This window comes from Astatotilapia calliptera, chromosome 14 (genome assembly GCF_900246225.1).
Source record: "Astatotilapia calliptera chromosome 14, fAstCal1.2, whole genome shotgun sequence".
NCBI classification, from domain to species: Eukaryota; Metazoa; Chordata; class Actinopteri; order Cichliformes; family Cichlidae; genus Astatotilapia; species Astatotilapia calliptera.
The window spans coordinates 24,317,537-24,339,455 of NC_039315.1; the positions used below are offsets into that span (position 1 = coordinate 24,317,537).

Below are 21,919 nucleotides of genomic sequence, written 5' to 3' on the forward strand. Positions count from 1 at the left end.
GTGAGTGCATACACTCATGAAGTTTAGTAACTTCCGGTCACTGCAACAAGCCCAGGTACAGTTTACCGACGGATGGGTGCAGGACCTTGAAATGCACCGTGTAGAAAGTAAAGACCATCGTACGTATCATAAGTTTACCAGTCTCACAAATTGTCGTCATAAATACACATTCCTTAACCGTTTATTAATAGGACCTTTGAGCTCAACGGTAATTAATTAGTAGTGGAAATAATTTCTGGTAGCATCACAGAAATGTAGCAGTGACAATAATACTGTATGCTGTAATCGTACTGGGCAATTAGTGATACAAAAAACCTGTTTTATCCTGTGAATAAAAGTATATGTTTTTGTCAATGTAATAACAGAAGCGAAACGCAATATTGTGTCAGGACAATTCACTATTTATGCACAATAAACAAAGGAGCATAGCGCGACAATTTCTGTTCAGCGCCAGACTTGCTTGTAACCTATATCACCAATTATGTTATGAAAATGACGTATTAACTACAACAGCAGACTGACCTTTGTGTAAATGCTTGGAGCAGACTAACCTGTGAGCTGGAGTGTTCTGGGACGTTATATTTGATCTTTGAATGGCTGCAATCCAGGCCATCCGTCGCGTCTTTGTTACTTTGGAAACATGGCTCGAACAATTTCTCTTCAACGACGTAATCCGATAACAACCGATCTCTTTACCCGTCGGCTTCCCGTGGCTGTCATGCGACCGGCTATTGCAGTTAATAATACAACAGCTTCTTGACATTTTTGTGTTTCTTTTTATCGCTGTATAACTGATTTTAATTGAAAGCCTGCCTGCGCTAGTACCTCTTGCCACGAGTTCCCAGAATCCTTTGCGGTTCTACCCGTGAATGACGTCACATTTTCAATCTCTATATAATATGCATGTTAAATTTTATATTTGGGGTAAAATATCAAGTCTTTTCAAGTAAACCGGTTCAAGTCCAATTCAAGTCCCAAGTCATTGGTGTAAAAGTCCAAGTCAAGTCACAAGTCTTACAACATTTTTTCAAGTCAAGTCTAAAGTCATAAAATTAATGACTCGAGTCTGACTCGAGTCCAAGTCATGTGACTCGAGTCCACACCTCTGCTTTAGTCCATGACTCGCTTACCTTCAGGGTCATACGTCACATGAAAACCAAAATAATTCCAAACGCCAGATCTGAATGAGGTTCAATTTGCCTGTTGCAAGTAGAGCTTAACTTCTGTCTCGCTAGCTTGCCCTGTGCTCTTCCTTCTGACTATGCTGTCTGTGTTGAGCGCTCAGTGGATCTGCGCTCGACAGTGCAGCCTAGGCGGAGTAGTCGAACACAGATTCACTGAGCGCTCAACACAGACAGCATCGTCAGAAGGAAAATTGATAAAATAAATTACAAATGTTGTATTGTTCGATACATATGCGTACCGAACCGAAAGCACTGTATCGAACGGTTCAATATCGATACGAATATCGTTGCACCCCTAGTATTTACTGTTGTAGCTTCATAATCCTTAATTACCTCCAACAAGGAAGTTATGTTTTTGGTAGCGTTTGCCTGTGTGTGTGTCATTCGTTCTGTCTGTAAACACCAAGGTGTAAAAGTTTCAAATGAATTCTGATGTGTAGAGTGTAGAGTGGGGTCATGTTAACAATCCTTTAAAATTCAGCTTACATCCACCGATGTCTTCAAGGTCAACTAAATGATTTATTATTGAAAACTGACAAAAAGCCTCATACCTTAGAAACTACAAATATTACAAATGTGGTGTGTGTTGTCAGCATATAGAAAGTTCTATAAAGAAAGAACGATTTAAAATCATGTCGCATTTGACCTCTGACCTCCTTCAAGGTCAGCAGATTCCTCTGAAGGCTATGTAGCGCTATTTAAATCTATGTTTCTTACTGACATTGCTTGTATTGACAACATATAAGCATACAGGGAATCACATATGTGGATTCTAGTCTACAAAGTACATTTAAAAAGAGCAAAGAAAAGAAAATTAATATATACAAAATATAATGGTATATTCTTACAAGTGCCCAGAGAGTGAGCCGCCTCGGTGGAGGTATGTGCTCTCTGAGTACTTCTTGTTTAGTTTATATGTTCATTTTACTCACATGAACCAAACTAACCATCCACTCTCTAACACGTGCCAAGGCTGTTTTTTTTTCCACTCATTTCACTTCATTACTCTAATACAGCAGTTTCAGCTACCCACAACATAGAAGAACCCCTGAATTTTATAAAGCACTTACGTTTGACATACAGGCGACCCATGACCTCCGCGGTGCCATAGCTGTTCCACACCTCACAGACATATGTTCCCGAGTCACTGGGCTGTGTGCTCTCTATCAGCAACCCCGAGGTTGTCTGGTGTATGCGACTGTCGAGCTCCAAGGGGCTGTTGTCCTTCAGCCAGCGGTATTTGGGCATTGGGTAGCCTGAAGCCTTGCAGGGCAGCTCCACCCGATGATTAATCATCACCTCTCGGTGGTCAAAGCCATCCAAGATGACTGGCTCAGCATTGGTGGGGTCTGGAAGGAGCAGAGAATTTAGTGTTAATTAGTGGTGAGCGTTGCCAGCCGCTCGACAGTCTAATCCAATATTGATTCTTCGGGTCAACATTCAGTTCTACATACTGTATATTTTGTTACGTGGTGGAAAAGAGAGAAAGAGACTTGCTTCTGTAATTTACCGCAGTTTTACTGTCTCCTACAACCGAATTCAGACATACTAAATAAATGAAGAATATAAATGTGCATTTCATGCTAAATGACTTATTTTTATCAGAATCTACTGCAATTTTATAAGAAGCTCTTTGCTGATACCTCCTGGTTTGTTTACTTTTATCTAACATCTGACACAATGACGATGAAAAAGACAGAATAGGTCACTGCATAACTCAGTTTTGTCTGCAACACACCATATGTGGAGATGCAGCTTCTTTATCTTATGACATTTTAAAATGCCCAACCCAACTCTAAATTTTCAATGTACAGGGAGTGCAGAATTATTAGGCAAATGAGTATTTTGTCCACATCATCCTCTTCATGCATGTTGTCTTACTCCAAGCTGTATAGGCTCGAAAGCCTACTACCAATTAAGCATATTAGGTGATGTGCATCTCTGTAATGAGAAGGGGTGTGGTCTAATGACATCAACACCCTATATCAGGTGTGCATAATTATTAGGCAACGTCCTTTCCTTTGGCAAAATGGGTCAAAAGAAGGACTCGACAGGCTCAGAAAAGTCAAAAATAGTGAGATATCTTGCAGAGGGATGCAGCAGTCTCAAAATTGCAAAGCTTCTGAAGCGTGATCATCGAACAATCAAGCGTTTCATTCAAAATAGTCAACAGGGTCGCAAGAAGCGTGTGGAAAAACCAAGGTGCAAAATAACTGCCCATGAACTGAGAAAAGTCAAGCGTGCAGCTGCCAAGATGCCACTTGCCACCAGTTTGGCCATATTTCAGAGCTGCAACATCACTGGAGTGCCCAAAAGCACAAGGTGTGCAATACTCAGAGACATGGGCAAGGTAAGAAAGGCTGAAAGACGACCACCACTGAACAAGACACACAAGCTGAAACGTCAAGACTGGGCCAAGAAATATCTCAAGACTGGTTTTTCTAAGGTTTTATGGACTGATGAAATGAGAGTGAGTCTTGATGGGCCCGTGGCTGGATTGGTAAAGGGCAGAGAGCTCCAGTCCGACTCAGACGCCAGCAAGGTGGAGGTGGAGTACTGGTTTGGGCTGGTATCATCAAAGATGAGCTTGTGGGGCCTTTTCGGGTTGAGGATGGAGTCGAGCTCAACTCCCAGTCCTACTGCCAGTTTCTGGAAGACACCTTCTTCAAGCAGTGGTACAGGAAGAAGTCTGCATCCTTCAAGAAAAACATGATTTTCATGCAGGACAATGCTCCATCACACGCGTCCAAGTACTCCACAGCGTGGCTGGCAAGAAAGGGTATAAAAGAAGAAAAACTAATGACATGGCCTCCTTGTTCACCTGATCTGAACCCCATTGAGAACCTGTGGTCCATCATCAAATGTGAGATTTACAAGGAGGGAAAACAGTGCACCTCTCTGAACAGTGTCTGGGAGGCTGTGGTTGCTGCTGCACGCAATGTTGATGGTGAACAGATCAAAACACTGACAGAATCCATGGATGGCAGGCTTTTGAGTGTCCTTGCAAAGAAAGGTGGCTATATTGGTCGCTGATTTGTTTTTGTTTTGTTTTTGAATGTCAGAAATGTATATTTGTGAATGTGGAGATGTTATATTGGTTTCACTGGTAAAAATAAATAATTGAAATGGGTATATATTTGTTTTTTGTTAAGTTGCCTAATAATTATGCACAGTAATAGTCACCTGCACACACAGATATCCCCCTAAAATGGCTAAAACTAAAAACAAACTAAAAACTACTTCCAAAAACATTCAGCTTTGATATTAATGAGTTTTTGGGTTCCCTGAGAACATGGTTGTTGTTCAATAATAACATTATTCCTCAAAAATACAACTTGCCTAATAATTCTGCACTCCCTGTAGGGATGATCCCAGTATCAAATATGAAAAGCGCATATATATTTGTAACTTCTGACTAAGTGTTATCTTTAAATGCAGTACTGACCCGACACAATGAGACGTGCACTGTTGCTCTGGCGAGTTTCACCGGTGTAGCGGTGACGCGTGGTGCAGCGATAGTTATTCAGGCCATCCTCAGGCAGGACGTCCAAAATATACAAGGCTCCCGTGGATGTGATGAGATATCTTTGTCCTGGAGAAGATAAGAAAGAAAGCAGTTGTGTGGTTGTCTTATAGCATCACAACAGCTTTTACAATATAAAGAAAATGCATTCACTCCAGCACCACTGAGAGATTTTCTCTCTTCCTCCATAGGGTGCTAATGAATTTCTAATGTCACAGATGTCACATATAAATACACACCACAAGAAATATCATCTTAAATGATGCTGTAACTGCTATAAATATTGAATTAATCATGTACAAAATATACAAATTAAAAACTCAGTCCACATATTGTGTTTATTATACGAGTCCTTAACCTTTAACAGCTTTTATTGTCTTGTCTTTGTGCTGTTGCAGTAGCCTCACTGGCGCCATAGTCTGTTACAGAAAACCAATCCCTCTTATGCTGTCACAGGCAGTTCTGTAAGTACGGTAATATTATGTTAATTCTGCAGATCAAACGAGGTTGAGTGGGGTTGTCACCATCCATAAGGAAAGAAACCTTCCTCACAGCCATCACGTGGATGCCCACAGTCCCATGGGAGCAGATTGACGTCAAAACTGATTGAAAAAGCAATTTACAGGATATTGTCTTCTCTGTGCAGTGGTGGGTATGCTACAACAGAGATAGCACAGGAAGCCTTTCGGGCTAGGGAGAGTCCTACAACAGCAATAGGTGACGACGACCGGGTCGAGAAGAAAAATATCGTACTGTGCCATCACGGGGTTGCAAAGCTGCAGCGGTACCCGTTCGATTTTTTTAAATCCTTTTTGGCACTCTAGTCTACTTTTTTTTCCTCCACATAAATATAAGATATAAAGTGAACCCAAATAGAACTATAAGCTATACTAAGAGTCCAAAAAAAAAGTATTTGGCATTTTTGTTTGTTAGCCAGATCAAGCTTTAATTTGAACATATACTTGATATTACTGCACAAAAAATGAATTTATGAAATTCCCCATGGTGCACAAATTGTAGCACCATTTAAAAGTAAAATCTCAATTCTTAAAAAGTAGGAACGCTGTGCATATAAGAAGAAATAAAATAAAAAAACTAAACAAAATGCAATTCTTTGAAAATCTTACAAACCCACATTTTATTCACAGTAGAGCATATAAAATATATCAAATCTTTAAATGGAGTCAGTGCACAATTTTAGGGAAAATGTGCTCATTTTAAATTTGATGGCAGCCACATGTGTAGAAAGTTGGGACAGAGCCGTGTTTACGACTGTGCGGCATCAACAGTTCATAAACTTCTGGCAAATGAGGAGTCCACCTGCTGGACCAATGGGAGATGGGAATGTTGTTTGATAGAGGATTCTAGCTGCTGAACAGTCCTGGGTCTTCTTTGTTGTATTTTTAATTTCATGATGCTCCAGACAGTTTCAAATGGTGACCGCCTGGACTGCAGACAGTGCAGTTCAGCTGTGATTTAGCATTGTCTTACTGAAATATGCAAGGCCTTCTCTGAAGAAGACGTCATCTGGATAGGAGCATTTGTTGCTCTAAAACCTGTATGTATATTTCAAAATTGATGCTGCCTTTTCCAGATGTTCAAGCTGCCAATTTAAAAAGAACTAAGTCACACTAACACCATTAGAGATGCAGGCTTCTGGACTGAATGCTGATAACAAGCAGAATCGTCCCACTCCTCTGTCTGGGTGACATGACATCTATGTTTCCCAAAAATCAAAATCCCATAATTTAGATTTTTCTGACCAGTAACAGTGCTCCCCATTGGCTCAGTCCATTTTAAATGAACTGTGGCCCAAAGAGGAGGCCAGCGTTTCTGTTCACTTACAGCTCATTTTCAGACAGACTTCTAACCTGCAGTTCTGAATGGCACCGTGAACTTTCTGGAAGACTCATGACTGTTTTAATGCAATGCGGCATTGAAGACTTGACTTTTGGGTTTTCTCCAGATTCTTTAAAACTTTTAATCAAATTATATACTGCAGATGATAGAAGATATTCAAAGAGCAAAGGTTTCTGGTCAGCTGCTGTTTGTTTGCCTGTTAGTTGTACCACAAAAAAGCTCACACCAACCTCAAAGCCAACTGTTTCATTGAGAGCTGTCAGTTACTGCTGACTGTAATGACGCTGTGTGTATGACTAGTAAAAAGATTTTTAAAAATTAATTAAAACAGTGGGATTAAATACCAAAGGCACTTGGTTAGCTAACATCAACATTTCATTCAAAAACACAAAAGGAACTTTGCACAGATAAAAACAGATAATGGGCTCAGCAGAAGTCTTCTGACAGCTAAATCATTTGCATGGTAAAGAGAAGTCCCTCCACCACCGCACAGCAGGTAAAGCATTCTCTCCAGGACGCAGATGTAAGCACATGTTTCCTAGTTAAAGATCAAATAACAACTTCATGACAAGAAACTCAGAGGATTCTGCACTAGATGTAAACCCCTGCTAAACCAATAAAACAACAGAAAAAAGCTAAAAGTTGACACATGTAGAGTGGTGGTAAACGAATTGAAAAAAAAAAATCATGCTAAGAGGACATTGTGGACAAGATAACCAACAGTGCATACTCAAAAACATGGTTGTGCACTGGAATTTATTTGTCACTGAATGTGCCGAAGCGTTTATGGCCTGGAGTGTGTACTCTGTGTCATCACCTTACTGTGCAAATATTTGGCTATCTGCTTGTGAAGCAAGATTTCGACAATAACAAGGTTATAATATGTTAATGTGCAGCTATTTTTAAGAGTGACATGTTTCATGAGGGATTTTTTCCTCAAGGAAGTTTCTTGTTTCCCCTGTATGTTTAGTTTGGTTGAAAATAAGCACAACGTAAGCAACATCCCTCACAAGAAAAACATAGATTGACAGATAAACTGTATAAAAAAAAAATGAAAGTCAGTGGCTTGGATATGAATGTACAGGCCATAGTACATTCTTCCATCATTATCAAAAGGAAGAGAAACCTCCAATTACACCAAGTGGTTTAAGTCTGGATTACTCTGATTCAAGCTGAGTAGTGTCAACTGAAACTAAACTAAAAACTAAAATTAGACATTAAAAAATATGTTGTTAACTAAAATAAAAACAAGACCTTTAAAAATGGTATGCCCATACAATGATGATTGAAAAGACAAACTAACACTGAAACTAATAAAAACCTAGGAAAACTAAACATTTAAACAACTTAACAAATGAATGAGATAAAAGTAAAAACAAATTAGAAGACAGAAAAATATAACGACTTACAGTAAGATCTGTACACCCTCCTATTTTCTTAAGGCATACTGTAGTTTTTTTCATTTTTAATATATGTTTTGCATTATTTCCTGAATGCATTTGACTGTTTTTATTAGCGAAACATTTCTCTGCATATTTAATTTGCATTACATATGATATCTAAAGGAGACCAGCAGTGGTTAACTCATATAAACTGAAAGGTAGGAGCTGTGGGTCTATTGTTAAACATCCTATTAACTATATCTATTGACGTGCTTTAAAAAAAAATCAATAAAAAGAACAAACAAACCAAAAAACTAAGGACTGTAATGTTTTTTTCTTTTTTTAAAAAATAGTTCTTGAGTGAAGAATTTTAATATTTATTATTGTGTTTAGGTCAAAATGTCCAAACAGATTTCAAAATCCAAGTAGGTGCAAAGGTTTCTTTTTCCTATGTAGGTTTGTAAATTAGATGTGACGTCCCTCGTCTAACAACATCCCCCAGAAAATCAGAGAAAATTATAGAAAAAAATGTATGTCACAATGTAATCCCGATCTCTCTCCTACATTTGGTGCAGTGGTTGGCCGCAGCGCCACGATGAGCTACAGTGTTACCAGACAGAACCAATTAGCTACAAAAACAGTGAGTGGGGAGGTGGTGAGCGAATTTAACCTAATCTTAGATTATACACTAATGCTAACATCAAACCGCTACATGTTTTAATATTCCACCGGAGACTAATATGTATGAAGGAAGCAAAGCGTGCTTAATATGCTTACATCTTATATGCATTTTAGATGTTTGCACAGGCAGAGGAAAATCAACCTTGTGGGGTAAAAGCAAACAGGAGGAATACAGAGAGAGGCGAGAGAAGCAAAACAAAACTGCTCAGCTATTGTAAGCATTGACCTAGATAGAACCGACAACAGATTCCACGGATTTGATGTCCTGAAGGGGTTTCGCGGGTTTTACATACAGGGCTGTTAGATGGGCAACCAGCAAGTGGAATCTATAAAGAGAGCGAGAGAGGGTGTGACTGTGTGTGTGTATGCCGGCAGCCATGCATGCACGCCAGCGAGCAAGACAATTGGTAAAAGGAAATCTTCTCAGAGGTCGAGGAGGCCAGATGCGAGAAAAACAACGCTGTTTTTCATCAACGCCTTCTCTTTTCAGCTCCATTTTCACTGGTTTTGTACGCAGCTGTAGCGGCAGTTCTCATTTATCTGATGTGTGTACCTTTACTTCACATACCGATCACTTTTCGCTGGCTGGTTTTAATAAAAATATATGTAAGAGTGTACTTGTAAAATCCTAGAAACCATATTACAACAATGCAGCAGCAAAAACTCAATTCAAACATCTCCTCCAAAGCTGTCCACTACACACACACACACTGCCTCCTTCCCTTTTTCCCTCTCCTCCCTTCTGGCTTCTCCATTTTGATTCTGTACTGGTCGTCTGAAATCTCACTGTGGAATCCATCTTGAGTGAGGCAAAATGGTATTTCACTCCAGCCGCTGTGAGCTGCTGCAATTTTCTCTTCAAGCACCTCTATGCTCCTGCAATGCCTTTTAAGACGTCAGAGCTCAGTTATTGTGTTATGACAGAATGAAGGGGACACTACAGTAGGGAGGGGATTCAGAATGAGAGCTATTGTATTGAATTGTACTGCACTGTATTGTATTTCTTCTCCACAACCCGCTCCTCTTTAATTCGCTCGCAGCGTTGGCTTTTAGGAGTAATTTCTGTTCAACGTCAGCAAGAAATTACGGCCGTTTAAAAGTTAAATGTAAAAATTGGAAACTGGTGAAGACGTAGTGTATAGCACATAAACTGCTATGGGTTAATTGAGCGAGAGCGACCGAGGCCTCGGCTGCAAGATGCATTAAAAAACATTCGGTGGAGATTTGGGTGTTATTGTCAGAGAGTGGAGTCTTTCTCTCCATTCATTTGCAGGCACTGCTACTGTAAAGTAAAAAGAGCTCCACTCCACCAGACACACTTTATCTAATCATCCCCACTTTGCCAGAGACAGAATCTAATAGGAACAGCGGGCTCTCACTCTCAGCAGGCTAAATAAGCCTCGACGTACAGATGAACTAGTGTCACAGCATCCTCGCTGCCAACAGACGCTCTGAAGTTGCTGCGATTTAAATGAGAGCCAAGTCGGTCAGATCTTAGCTGACAATCTGCATTTCGGTGACAAGCCACCAGCGTTTTTATGCACCAATCAACATCAGCGGACCAGTGTGAACGGAAGTGGCTGAGATAACCGACATGTTGCCAATAAAACCCTGCTAATGTCGCACTGACGTTGATACTACATTATGTATATGACGCTGCTTGAGTGCGAAAGGTTAAAAATGTTTAGTAAAGGGTGTTCGCTTCCATAAAGGTTGCGCCGGTGAGTCAGTGTTGTTATTGTTTAAAGAGGAAGGTGGGACCGGCTCTGAGTAAACTGTGAGTCAGACACAGCGAGGAGGGACCCAGTTCTAGTCGGGTCAGCAGAGACGCAGAGATGATAAATGAGCTTATGAATGTTCTGGCTTTGTGTGGTACCTTCATGGCCCACTTCAACTCTCCTGTGTCACTTTTCAGACATTAAATTAAAATTAAAACATCTGTCTCATCAAAGCCTTACAGTGCGCCACACGTGTTCGAAAAGATGCAGTCAAACGCTCCTCTCTCCTCTAACACGGTTTACTTTGTTTCTTAGAGCAGTTACTGTGGTACAATCTTGTGCCACTGCAACAGAAAAACATTACGGGGAATATAATGCATTGACCACCCAGCGGTGGTGAGAAGCGAGAGTTGCATTCTGAGACTAATTTCAGAGTCGGGGTTATGCTGCATCGGGAAACAAGTCGCAGGGGGACCAGACGTTGGATCAGAGCTTTAATCTAAGCTGATTGAGGTCAGACCGCAGGACTGAACTTTCCACCACTCCTCGGGGTAGCACGGCTACGCAAAGAGAAACTGAAATCAGTGCTGTGACCATCCTGCAGGAAACCAGGAAAATATTTGTTGTTAATCTGCTTCTCGGACTATCTGGCTACTAATGAACTGTATAACAGCCGTGCTTTGAAACTGTTACAGATTCACTAAACTAAACTGAAACCCTCAAATGAAACTGAATATGAGAATAAGAATAAATGTATGTTACCTGGAAAGGGACAAACAGTAATCATGATTCATATATTGTGCATATGACACCAAATAGGCTCCTCTATTGTGAGGAGTAGCAGTAAGTACATTACAGCATGAGCTATGTGGGTTACTACAGGCTGCATAATCTGGTGGAAGTGAAAGGAATTAAGTGAATTAGTCCTCTGGAGGTATAGTGTGTAGTGAGGCGTAATTCACTGAGCTCAACCAAAAATTGAAGTATAAAAAAAACAACAACCCCAAACTACCTTAACCGTACATTCAGTTAAAACAAACTGTGATGCATTTGTCCGGTTGCTGCTTTGTGTGGGTTGGGTGACAAAGCTGACCTTCAAATCCTGCTGCTGACTAAATTACCAGTCTATTATGGTCAATATGGAAAATATGTTGAGTTCCAACTGATCCCTGCACATTTACATTCCAGGTCTCCAAAAAATCCAGTTTAAAAATACTGAAAAAATGAATGGTGTGTTTTGTTGTGTTAACTAATTCAGAGCCATACCAAAATTTTCAACACTAGTTTTGAGAGCAACTAAAACAACATAACTACTACCAAGTCTGTGTGCCATTTCTGAACTGTTCAGATAACAGTCAATCTTTGTAAGTCATGGTAACCATGGGGATAGATACATGAATAAAGCCACCTCCACACCTGTAGAGTCTTGCTTGTCATGGGTCGCGTTGAAGCTGATGGTTGGCCGCCCGCAGACCTACTAGTCTCCAGTTGTGGTCACTCGCATTTACCTCATATTCATCTCACCAAGTTTTTGGTATCGTCTAGGCTATATTTCTAACATTATGTCATACAAACCGAAGGCCACACAGAGGAAATGGTTTGCTGACAGCTGGCCACTAGTGGACATTCGAGCGTCCGAATGGCATATCTCAATAAACAGTATTATTTTGTATTATTGGTACTTTCTTTAATTGCACAAAAGTTAAGAAGAGTTTGACTTTTGGGACTACTTTGCATTGCCAGACTTTTTGTTCATGTTTTTCATGCCTGCAGTTGCTCAAAGTCACCAAATGTCATTGACTTTCTATGGCACTCATCACTTTAAATCAGTTCCTGTGTGGACACAGGAATACCACAACATTCCATCACATATGTTGTGGAAAAGACTCCATCCAGTTGTATCTGTAACTTCCGTGTATATTTTACATCTAAATATGCAATGATTTAAGGCACTTAATCTCATGCAAACATGTACGTATGGCTAGTTTGAATGTCTTATGAGTCACAGCAAAACAAAAGTCCAACCTTAAAACTTGCGGTTAAGTAGGCAGCGTGTAATGGTGGGGGAAAACAAAGAAAATGGGTTTTTGAATAAAAGTCTAAGAGGTGAGAAAACAGTTATAAAATACACGATGTGCAGTGGATTTGTCTCAAGGCTGGAAAACTGAAGACAAAAATCAATTCTACATCATATTTCTTATGAGGTAGCAGTTAAAATATAAAGCTGTTTTTATAGTGCTATCACCTGGCCAATCAGTGTGGGGTGTTTTTTTCCATGGCAGAAGAAAATTGCTCAAAAAGCTCAAAACAATTGTTTGGAGGGGGGGTAAAAGCAAGAATGGAGACTTTCAGTGGATGAAAAGCAAATGCAAATACTGAAGCTAACACTAAAATCAGGACAAATCTTCAGCACCTGTAAAAGTCACCTATAAAAATGTCTTTCTCTCGATGCACCTGCAGTGTGAAAAGATTCAAGGAATACAAGTAAATGACAGAGCTGCCATTGAAGCCCTAGTGAAGAAAGCATCCTTGATTCAGTCAAAAGTTTTGGCATCAGAGCTGGAATACTAAGAGACTCTCTGTCTCTTATTCAGCCTCAAAAACCTCTGTGTTCCTGTTTGGCTCATTCTACTTCCTCTCCTGCTTCTTCACTCTCTAGCGCTTGGTCTCTCTCTTTCTCCTCCTCTCCTGGCTCTCCCTCTGTGTGCTGAATGCTAAAACAGTGGCTGGCTGTGTCAGAACACTGCAATGAAACCTGCAGTCTCAAACGCCCACATCAAGAAAACACCTACCTTTACCAAGACACTGACCTACAAAAGCTTTTACATATTTAAATTGATAAACATCCATTAAGAGGTGAACATTTGTTTTGCAGGTTTGGAATAATATTTGAGAATAAAATCATGTATTTTTTATCAGACCATTCATAGAATAAATACTAATAATTATATCAATCATGTGTGCCAAAAGAATAACTCATACACCGAAACATTAACAAGAAATGTGTCAAAGTGTCACAATGTATATTTTCTGCATCTAGTGTTGCAGCTACAACAAAACACCATTAACATCATTAAAAGCTAATGTGGGTGCAATAACACTAAAATACTATATGTTATCATTTTTCTTTAGTTTTTGAAAAAAAATATTTCCAAATTGAAGACATTTACAGAGTGAGATGCAGTGACTTTTAGTGTCATACCAACATTGTTGTGAATTAAAGATGGCTTTTCATTTATCATGAATAATTTACGCATCATAATTCATGCAAAAAATGTCCAACTGTCACAAGACGAACAATTCATATTTAATAAACAACCGAACGAGTGAAGGATGTCACTTTAATAAATCATGTACTCTTGTGCACCCCGTTTCAGCGTGGTGCTCAGGTCTCGGTACTGGTCAGACTGCTTTTGTAGTGTGAGGTACAGTATCAGCTAGTAGACAGAATATCTAGTGAGCAGAAGCTGTAGCCTGTTTCCAGAAGAGTTAGGACACTTTATAAAAAATGAATGAAAACAGAAGGCTGTGACTTGCAAATCATTTAAAGTCTATGTTTAATTATAAAAATAAAAATAAAAACAGACTAATCAGGTCTTTTTCTGGAATAGATGCTCAGTTTGAATTTGATGGTAGTAACACTTTCAAAGAAAAGATGGGGAAGTTTACTGTGTTGCATTTTATACAGCTTTTATTTATTTTAACTTGCATCTCTTAACGCACCAACAAACTTTACCTTTAGACTGAAGAGTTCTTGAGATTTCTACCACGGAATCACAACCGGGTATTTCTTTTATGCTGGAGATATTTCATAAGGCTATTGTGTATCACAGATGCTGTAATCTGTATGACTCAGCCTTTGTGACTCAGCATCTTTTTTTCACACCAATCATTATGGGGTAACAATTCTCCAATTTCAAAGTTTTCTTTCTGTTTTCAATGTTTGGGGGTGGGGGTCTGAGAGAGTAACTTAATGGTAAGTGGATCATGAACTAAAAAGTAATGAAATCCATCACTGTGATGTATTTCCAGTTTACTTTTTAACAGTGATGGGAATAACGGCGTTACTTTTTTTCAGTAACGATTAATCTAACTAATTACTGCAACGCCGTTACAGTTACTAACGGTCCGTTACTATTTTTCAACAAACAGACGGTTGAAACTGTGTTCAGCTTACCGCATCTTATATCAGTTGCACGGAAGTAGCTGTAAGTAATCTGGGCACTACAGCTTTAAGCAGCTGGACGGTAATCACTTTCTGGCAGACGATCACTTTTTGGCACACCTGGAGCTAAGGGGGCAAAAAATGAGTGCTGCTGTTTGACTGAGGAAGAATAAAGCAGTCGTGGTAAGACCACTTAAAGACAAAGCAACAAGGTGATATATACCAGTTTTTAAATTGTGTTGATAGGCCACGTAAAACCAGAGTCATGATAAACAATATATACGTGGCGTTTTCCTAGTTTTGTCACGTTTACTGCCTAAGGACAGCGCTAGCAAGCACTCTCTGCTTATGAGCAAAAAAAGGAAAAATGAGTGACTGCGAGAGAGAGAGAAACTGTAGAAAAAGAGAGAGAGCGAGTTTTGAGATGTGAGAGATTTGTGATGTTTAGCGTGTTTGGAGTGTGTAGTTAATGTGTTGTCTTGTGTAGTTAGTGTGTAGTGTTGTGGATAGTTTTGTGTTGTGTGACAGAACAATGAGGCGACTGCTGTCTCCAGGTAGAAAAAGGAGTGACACACCTGCTGCTGTCAGACCTGCAGGTATCAGGCTGTGATGTTCTCCTTTTTAGTGGAGTTTTTTTTTTTTGGAGTGGCACAAATAATTTGTGTGGCATCTTATTGAATGCAGAACAGCTGATTGTTCTGTAAATTGTTTGAATGGTTATTTAAAAAAATCAAGGTAAAAGGTAAATGAATGCAAATAACTTTGTTGTTTGCAAAACTTGTGCATATGACAATTTATATTTGCATTTAAAGTTATGCAATATGATTCATTAAACATGTTTGTGGTTGTTACAGTAAAAAATTCTACTCTTATTTTATGTTTTTGTCTGATTTTAGATCAATTGTGTTAATACAGTATGTCAAAATGAAAACATAACTGTAAATTCAGACACGTGAGGTTGTGCTGAAAAGGATGATACCAAACAAGGTATTTAGGTGTTTTTAAAGGTGAAATGTGGAGGGAAAATCAAAAGTAGTTAAAAATGGCCAATTATACCCTGGACCCCAGAGGGTTAAACATTTTTTTAATGTAACGCAATAGTTACTTTTCAAGTAATTAATTACTTTCAGAATATTGTAACTCAGTTACTAACTCAGTTACTTTTTCAAATAAGTTACTAGTAACTATAACTAATTACTTTTTCAAAGTAACTTGCCCAACACTGCTCTTTAAAGACTACAACAGTCACCAGACTAGTGTGCTTTACTGGGCACTAACTACCACAACTAGTAATCATCAGTGACCACAGACGTTCCTACTATCCTACTCAATTTTTTGGTTTGTAAAAAGTCACATTCTTTTTCTCAACCCCTAAGATGCAGATACTTATTCAGGACCAAGCTTCACACCGTGGGTACCCTTTTAGTGTCATTTTACAAAGTACAGATTAGACAAAGAGTTTAACTTGAGTACCTCAATATCTGAAATGCAAACTGTAGGCAAAAGTGCTCTGCTGGAAATGTTGCTGGAGCAGGACACATTTAAGAAACTTGTTGCAGATGTGAAAAGTTTGCCTTTTAACATGTGCTTTCCATTATGAAAAATTTGCATTTAAACCCCCCAAAAAGTATTCTCTTAAACTTAACAAAATGGGAAAATGAATGTAAAATCAGTACAAAAACAAAATAAAACCCAACATAAACCAAATAGGGCACTAATTTGTGTCGACTGGCTGAAGGACTGTGTGATTATTTAAACACATTCAGAAAGAAACTGTTACTGTTTCAGTATTACTACAGGAAATGTACTTATCTAAAGTCCAAAGCCACATACAGTATAGTATCATATTACAGTGATGGCGCAAGAACTGGTTTGTGACAGGTGGGCACCTTTGTACAAGAATGCATGGTGTAGAATTAATTCTACATTAATGTATAGCACCTTGCTGAGCTAGGCTACCAGCATACACTTAGGCAGACACATATCACAGAAACTGCTGAAAAAGAGAGTCAGGTCTCCAAGGTTAAAGAGTCTGGTGGGTGCTGATGTCTTTGATGATGTTAGCGATCCAGTAATCGCTGTTGAAGCCCAGAGCTATTAAACAGCAGGTTGATAAGCAAGTGTATTGAAGAAAGTCTGGACAGCAGCAGGTTTAAGGAGATATTTCAGCAATGAAGGAGAATAGACATATTTACCAGTGTTTTCCAGAGACAATAACCACAAGTACAAAATGAGTCGTGTTTTTCAGTTCGCCTGCTTCATTATGCTGTACTGTAATATGTGATGGAATTTTCATTTAATATTACTGATCTTTAAACCAGGTATCAAATAAATATTTCTAGGTAGAGATGCATCAATTGCAATTTTCTTGGCTGATTTGGATTCCTGATATTTCGTAAGTGTGACGTGCTAATGAGAAATGACGATTCGAGTTTTTCTCTGACAGCATATACAATCAAAAATGAACTTCTCTTCAAAACAAAGTTTTATCTTTACATTAAATTAAATTAAACTTGAAAATTTCTCCCCAAACTGTAGTTACAGGTAAGTTACAGGATGTTCTTTAACTTAAATAAGTGAAAATAAAGTGTTATATTATTAGAAAGAGGTACAAATAATTAACTGAAAATAAATTACTTATACACCCAACTTCACCTTACCAAACAAAAGCACGTGTAACACATTTGTATAACAAAAGAAATATCATCTTTATACCATTATAACTGAGGCAGCTAGCTTTTGGCTTGCTGTGATTAGCTTTAGCCACTTTGCTAGCTTCTTTAAATTTTCCACGTTTAGCAGGGTGAGGGTGATTTAAAGTGTCTGATTAGGTGTTTTGTTTAAATTTTTTCCTGCTGGTCTCCCCTCGTTCTACATGGGAGCTCTTTACTTCAGAGTAAAGATCTTCCATGCTAATAACATGTTAGCATGTAGCTAATAGTACATGTCCACATGACTATTTACCTGCACTGCTGCGTGCATGCTGTGCAGACATGAAATGGACTGACTTATAATCAAACATACATGATCAAACATTCCCCAGCTGGTCCCCAGTTATGGCTAAGAACTCTGAAAATTGACCTCTATATCTGTATCTAACTCAAACAGTTTCATGAGAAAGCAAAAAAGAAGGAATAAGCTAATAAGACAGACAGTAATCAAATTAAAGTAAAAAAAAATTACACAGTAATCAACGCCTCCTTATACCCTGCTGCACGACCAAGTGTTGGTTTCAGAAAGACTTAATTACAAACTTATAAACATCAAATCTGTTATAATACATTTTTCTGGACAAACATTTGAGTTCCACATGTCAGACGTTAGTCTGTTTTCCCAGGGCGGTGCTCTGTTAACCTGTGAGATCACTATCCCTCACTCAAAGTTTTTCTGCATGATAGTTTAGGATAATGGATCATTTCATTTTAGAGAAAATTGGCCCATTGCATATAGTGCGTTGTATTAATCTTGCTGTATCACGTTGAGCATTGCTCTAAGCCAGGCAGCAATAAACGGTGAAAAGTTGTGGTGACACAACGTTGGACAGAGTGACCTCATCTGAAAAACAACCTTTCCTATGAAGCTCATGTTCATTTGTGGAAAAGATCCCAGCTCATATTACACCATGTTTATCTTTCTACCTCTGTGCTTTGTCTGCTTCATCTTAGTAGATGCCACAGCCAAATGGCCTGCGGCCTAATCTCATCATTTACCTCTAGTGTACTCTTACAACACCACAGAGCATTGTAGTTAAAAAGAAGATTTCTTTAAACCACAGCAAGAGGAACTGTTGTCAACTGTTGCTCTTTGTGTTGGGCTCCATGTCTGTAAAATTATATTCACAGATGGATTGTAAAATGAGTAATTAAATCTAGCCTTCTATTTCCACCATGCTGGAGAAGGGATGTTGGCTTGGGGGCTGCTTGGGTGCGTGTGTGTACGTGCATGCAACATGTGTTGCAGTCTGCCATCATAACCTAATTATTGCAGCAGCTTAACAACAGCAATTAGCACATTTCCATCAGACGACACTAATTTGTGAATTCCATTCCAGCGCCATTCAGGACTGGCTGAGAGAGAGACTTAATTCACTGTTGAGCTACTAGCGATGCTAAATCCATATCTATAGAGCTGTGAAAATTGCTTATGGTAATTGCAGTTATTTTAAAACTAGGCTAACACTTTAATGACATTTCTAATTTTAATCAGTTATTTTCTGTGTAGTCCACATTGAACGTCTTCTCACCCCAGGGAAACCCATGTTTCCTCATCTGACTTCCCAATAAAATGCCTCTTCCCAAGAGCTTCCTAAGATAAAGAATATTGTTTTATCTAAAAACAGATTTCCAATGCCACATACTAGGAAATGTACATAGACCATGATTATTTAAAATTAACACTAAACCCACAAATGTAAAAGTTGTTTTAGCTCAATTTTTGGCTTCCTCCAACTCCAACAAGGTGCTTGATGGAGGAGAAAACAGCAGCGACTGTAAATTATAAAGCAAAATGGTGAACGACCCTTAAATACTTTGCAGAGTTGAGGGGATCTACCGACAACTGATATTCATCACGACTAACAATCATTTTGGCAACATTAAAAATCAACATCTGATAGTGAATTATTTTGTTTTCTTGATAACACACCTCTACATGTAGCTGCAGCTATACTTAATGGTTAAAGAAACTGAATGTTTCTCAGTTTTCTTTTAAGTCAGAGCTTTCTTTTAAGGATGCACAACCATCAGTCAAAAAATATTTCGAGGTGAACAGCTCCAGCAGTCTTTGTGCATACAACTGCCTCAGAATAACAATCCCCCACCCTTCCTCCACATCCCCCTGAATCCCCCATCTCCCTGTCTTTCTCCACCCTCTGCCCCCCCTCCTCCCTTACATCCTACGCAGAGATGCATGTTGAGTGATAGGCCTGTGGATGAGTCTGGACAGTGCGTCTGAGGCCCTGGTTTTTAATAGGGTTCTGTTCCCAGTAATTATGCTGACACAATTTGATCAGCGCGGGGCTAAGTATCTTCATCTGAGGGAGATCGGGGGGAATTAACGCTGATGTAATAAGTACAATTTGTCACTATTAAGACAGAGGTGTTGACAGGCACTGGTGTTGTCAGGGCAACTGATGGTGCTCCCTTGCTACAGTATGTATTCTGCTGCATCCGGCGAGCAGAGCTGTCAGGCCTCCTCAGTAATCGATTTCTGGGGTTGCTTTGCACAGGCAAAAGCATGCAACTATGCCATATATACAGCGCGTATGCATATAATAAATAGACATAGTGCACCTGGATGTGATGGAGTGTTTCAATATGGCATTAACTCGATGAACAGATAAGTAGCACAAGCTAAAATATTTGCAAGAAAACCACAAGAAAAATATGCATTATGCTTATTAGCTGCAGTACATTAATGTCACGCCAGTCCAGCGATTAGATGGTGAAAACATACAAACCTGATCATAACAAAGACACAACTGAAAGACTCACTGTTCTTACATCGGGTCTGCTGGGTAGGAAGAGGAAGAAATGTACTAATGGCACAGGGTTCAACCCTGGCTACTTGCAGGGGAGAGAAGCAAAGCCAAGGTCATGACCCTCTAATCCATCTCACTGAGCTTTTTTTTTTTTTTTTTAAAGGAGCACACATTAGCAATTTGTTCAAAATGTACTTACACAGAGAAAGCTAAAGTGCTTTAATGAGGTCTAAGCCTCTGCTGGTGACCAGTCATCTGAGTTCAGCGAGCTGTGAAACGCAAACAGCAGGCAATAGACAAACTGGAACTAGCATTGGAACTAATTCACAGTATTTGAGGTTTAGTCCCAGTGATAAAAATAAAAGCTGTAGTAGATCCATTGATGTCAGTTTCAAGATCTGCGATACATATCAACAGGTCCTCTAACAAGAATCTGTGGAAGACTGTAGAGGCTGCAGCAGCAGCACCCACATGCATGTATGGTATGTGGTTATGTTAGCTTACTATGACGCAATCCACACACAACTGCTCATTTTCTATATCAAAACACTTCACTGACATTACGAAATGTGATCGCAATTTCTACTTTGCTCATTTAGAGCACTCACTAAGGCGGTTAATGCCACATGAGCGGAGCTGCCGGGGCTGCGGTGCTGCACAGACTGCAGCTTATTGTACTATGATGACATTAATAGCTATTTCAGCATACCTGACATCCCAGTTCAGTTGGAGCTTCAGCTGTGAGTTGACTTCCCTCAAGAGCAGCTCAACTTTTAAAATAAAATGTGTGCTCAGAGACTTTCAGACTTTAGCGTGTACCCTGGAGAAACATTAGGGCAATATGACAAGTCACCTGATCCTACCGGCACAAATATTAAGTTGTGCCATTGGTTTAGCCTCTGTTACGTCTTCTGTACCATGAAGTGCCCGCAAGAACAGCATATAAATCTCTATATTCACTGTTTCACTAAGAAAAGACTTGTTATCAAAAAGTATTGACAACATTTGTCATAAATTAGGCGAAGACTGGAAAATATATCATTATCAATGGCTATCCTTTTAAGAGCTTTCTGAAAAGGTCAGCACATATGCAGTGTAAGGTCCATAATAGCTGTGATATAAACTGATGTTGCACTGTTTTGCGGTGTGCCATTTTAGCATGATGACCCACTCCATAGGTAAACCTTGTTAATAAAAACACATAAAGCTGCTAAACGCGATTTCATTCACACAAAAAAACCCATTTACATGAATACCTGGACAAACCATACAGAGCAGTAACACAATGAAGCAATATAAATAAAAATTTAGGCTAAGTCTGGCCTAAAGAACATGGCAAGTGGAAATAAACCCGCATAACTACGTCTCACCCTTTGACAGATATGGCCCTTAGCAAAATTATAATGCCGGAGCTTTGATATTAAGCAACAGGAGCAACCACAGAATACATTTCACAATTCAGCGCTGTTGTTCTTTATGAGAAATGGCTCAATGAAGCATGTAAAAGGGTCAGAAACATGCCCCGGATTACATTCTTGCCTCAGGCCCCAATTTACCTGAGCGAGCAGGTCGCAGTCATGTTCGGAAGAGGGAAGAGTGGCGTAGGAACGAGTACACGTGTGCCTGTTATATTACATGCAAGCACTAATAAAAGTCAGTGTGTGCAGATAAGGGATGCCAGTATAGACATTTTTTTAAAGTATCTGAAGAACAGAGAACAGCAGGTGTATTAGAGAGCCAAGAAAATGATGGTGCACGACACACAGGATTTCAATCCAGCTTCACGTCGTGTAGTCCGAGGTGTGTTATTGTAGTCTGACCAAAATTCAGACCCCTTTCACAGACGAGCACCTTCTGTGTGTTTCCAGCTGCAAAAATAAGCAATTTAATTTCAATGTATAAAGTGTATTTCTTCTATTTATACATA

General features: G+C 39.3%; 1 protein-coding gene across 2 annotated transcripts in view; it reads right to left on the bottom strand.

The window, feature by feature from the left end:
- The window catches only part of dscamb (Down syndrome cell adhesion molecule b), a 134,490-nt gene that overhangs the window by 48,422 nt on the left and 64,149 nt on the right, over window positions 1-21,919 (bottom strand). For both annotated transcript variants that reach the window (XM_026193164.1, XM_026193165.1), the window contains exons 4-5: window positions 4,630-4,776; window positions 2,255-2,533 (exon numbers count right to left, since the gene is read on the bottom strand). In XM_026193164.1, coding sequence (XP_026048949.1) covers window positions 2,255-2,533; window positions 4,630-4,776 — 426 coding nt within the window. The remainder of the gene's footprint in view (window positions 1-2,254; window positions 2,534-4,629; window positions 4,777-21,919) is intronic.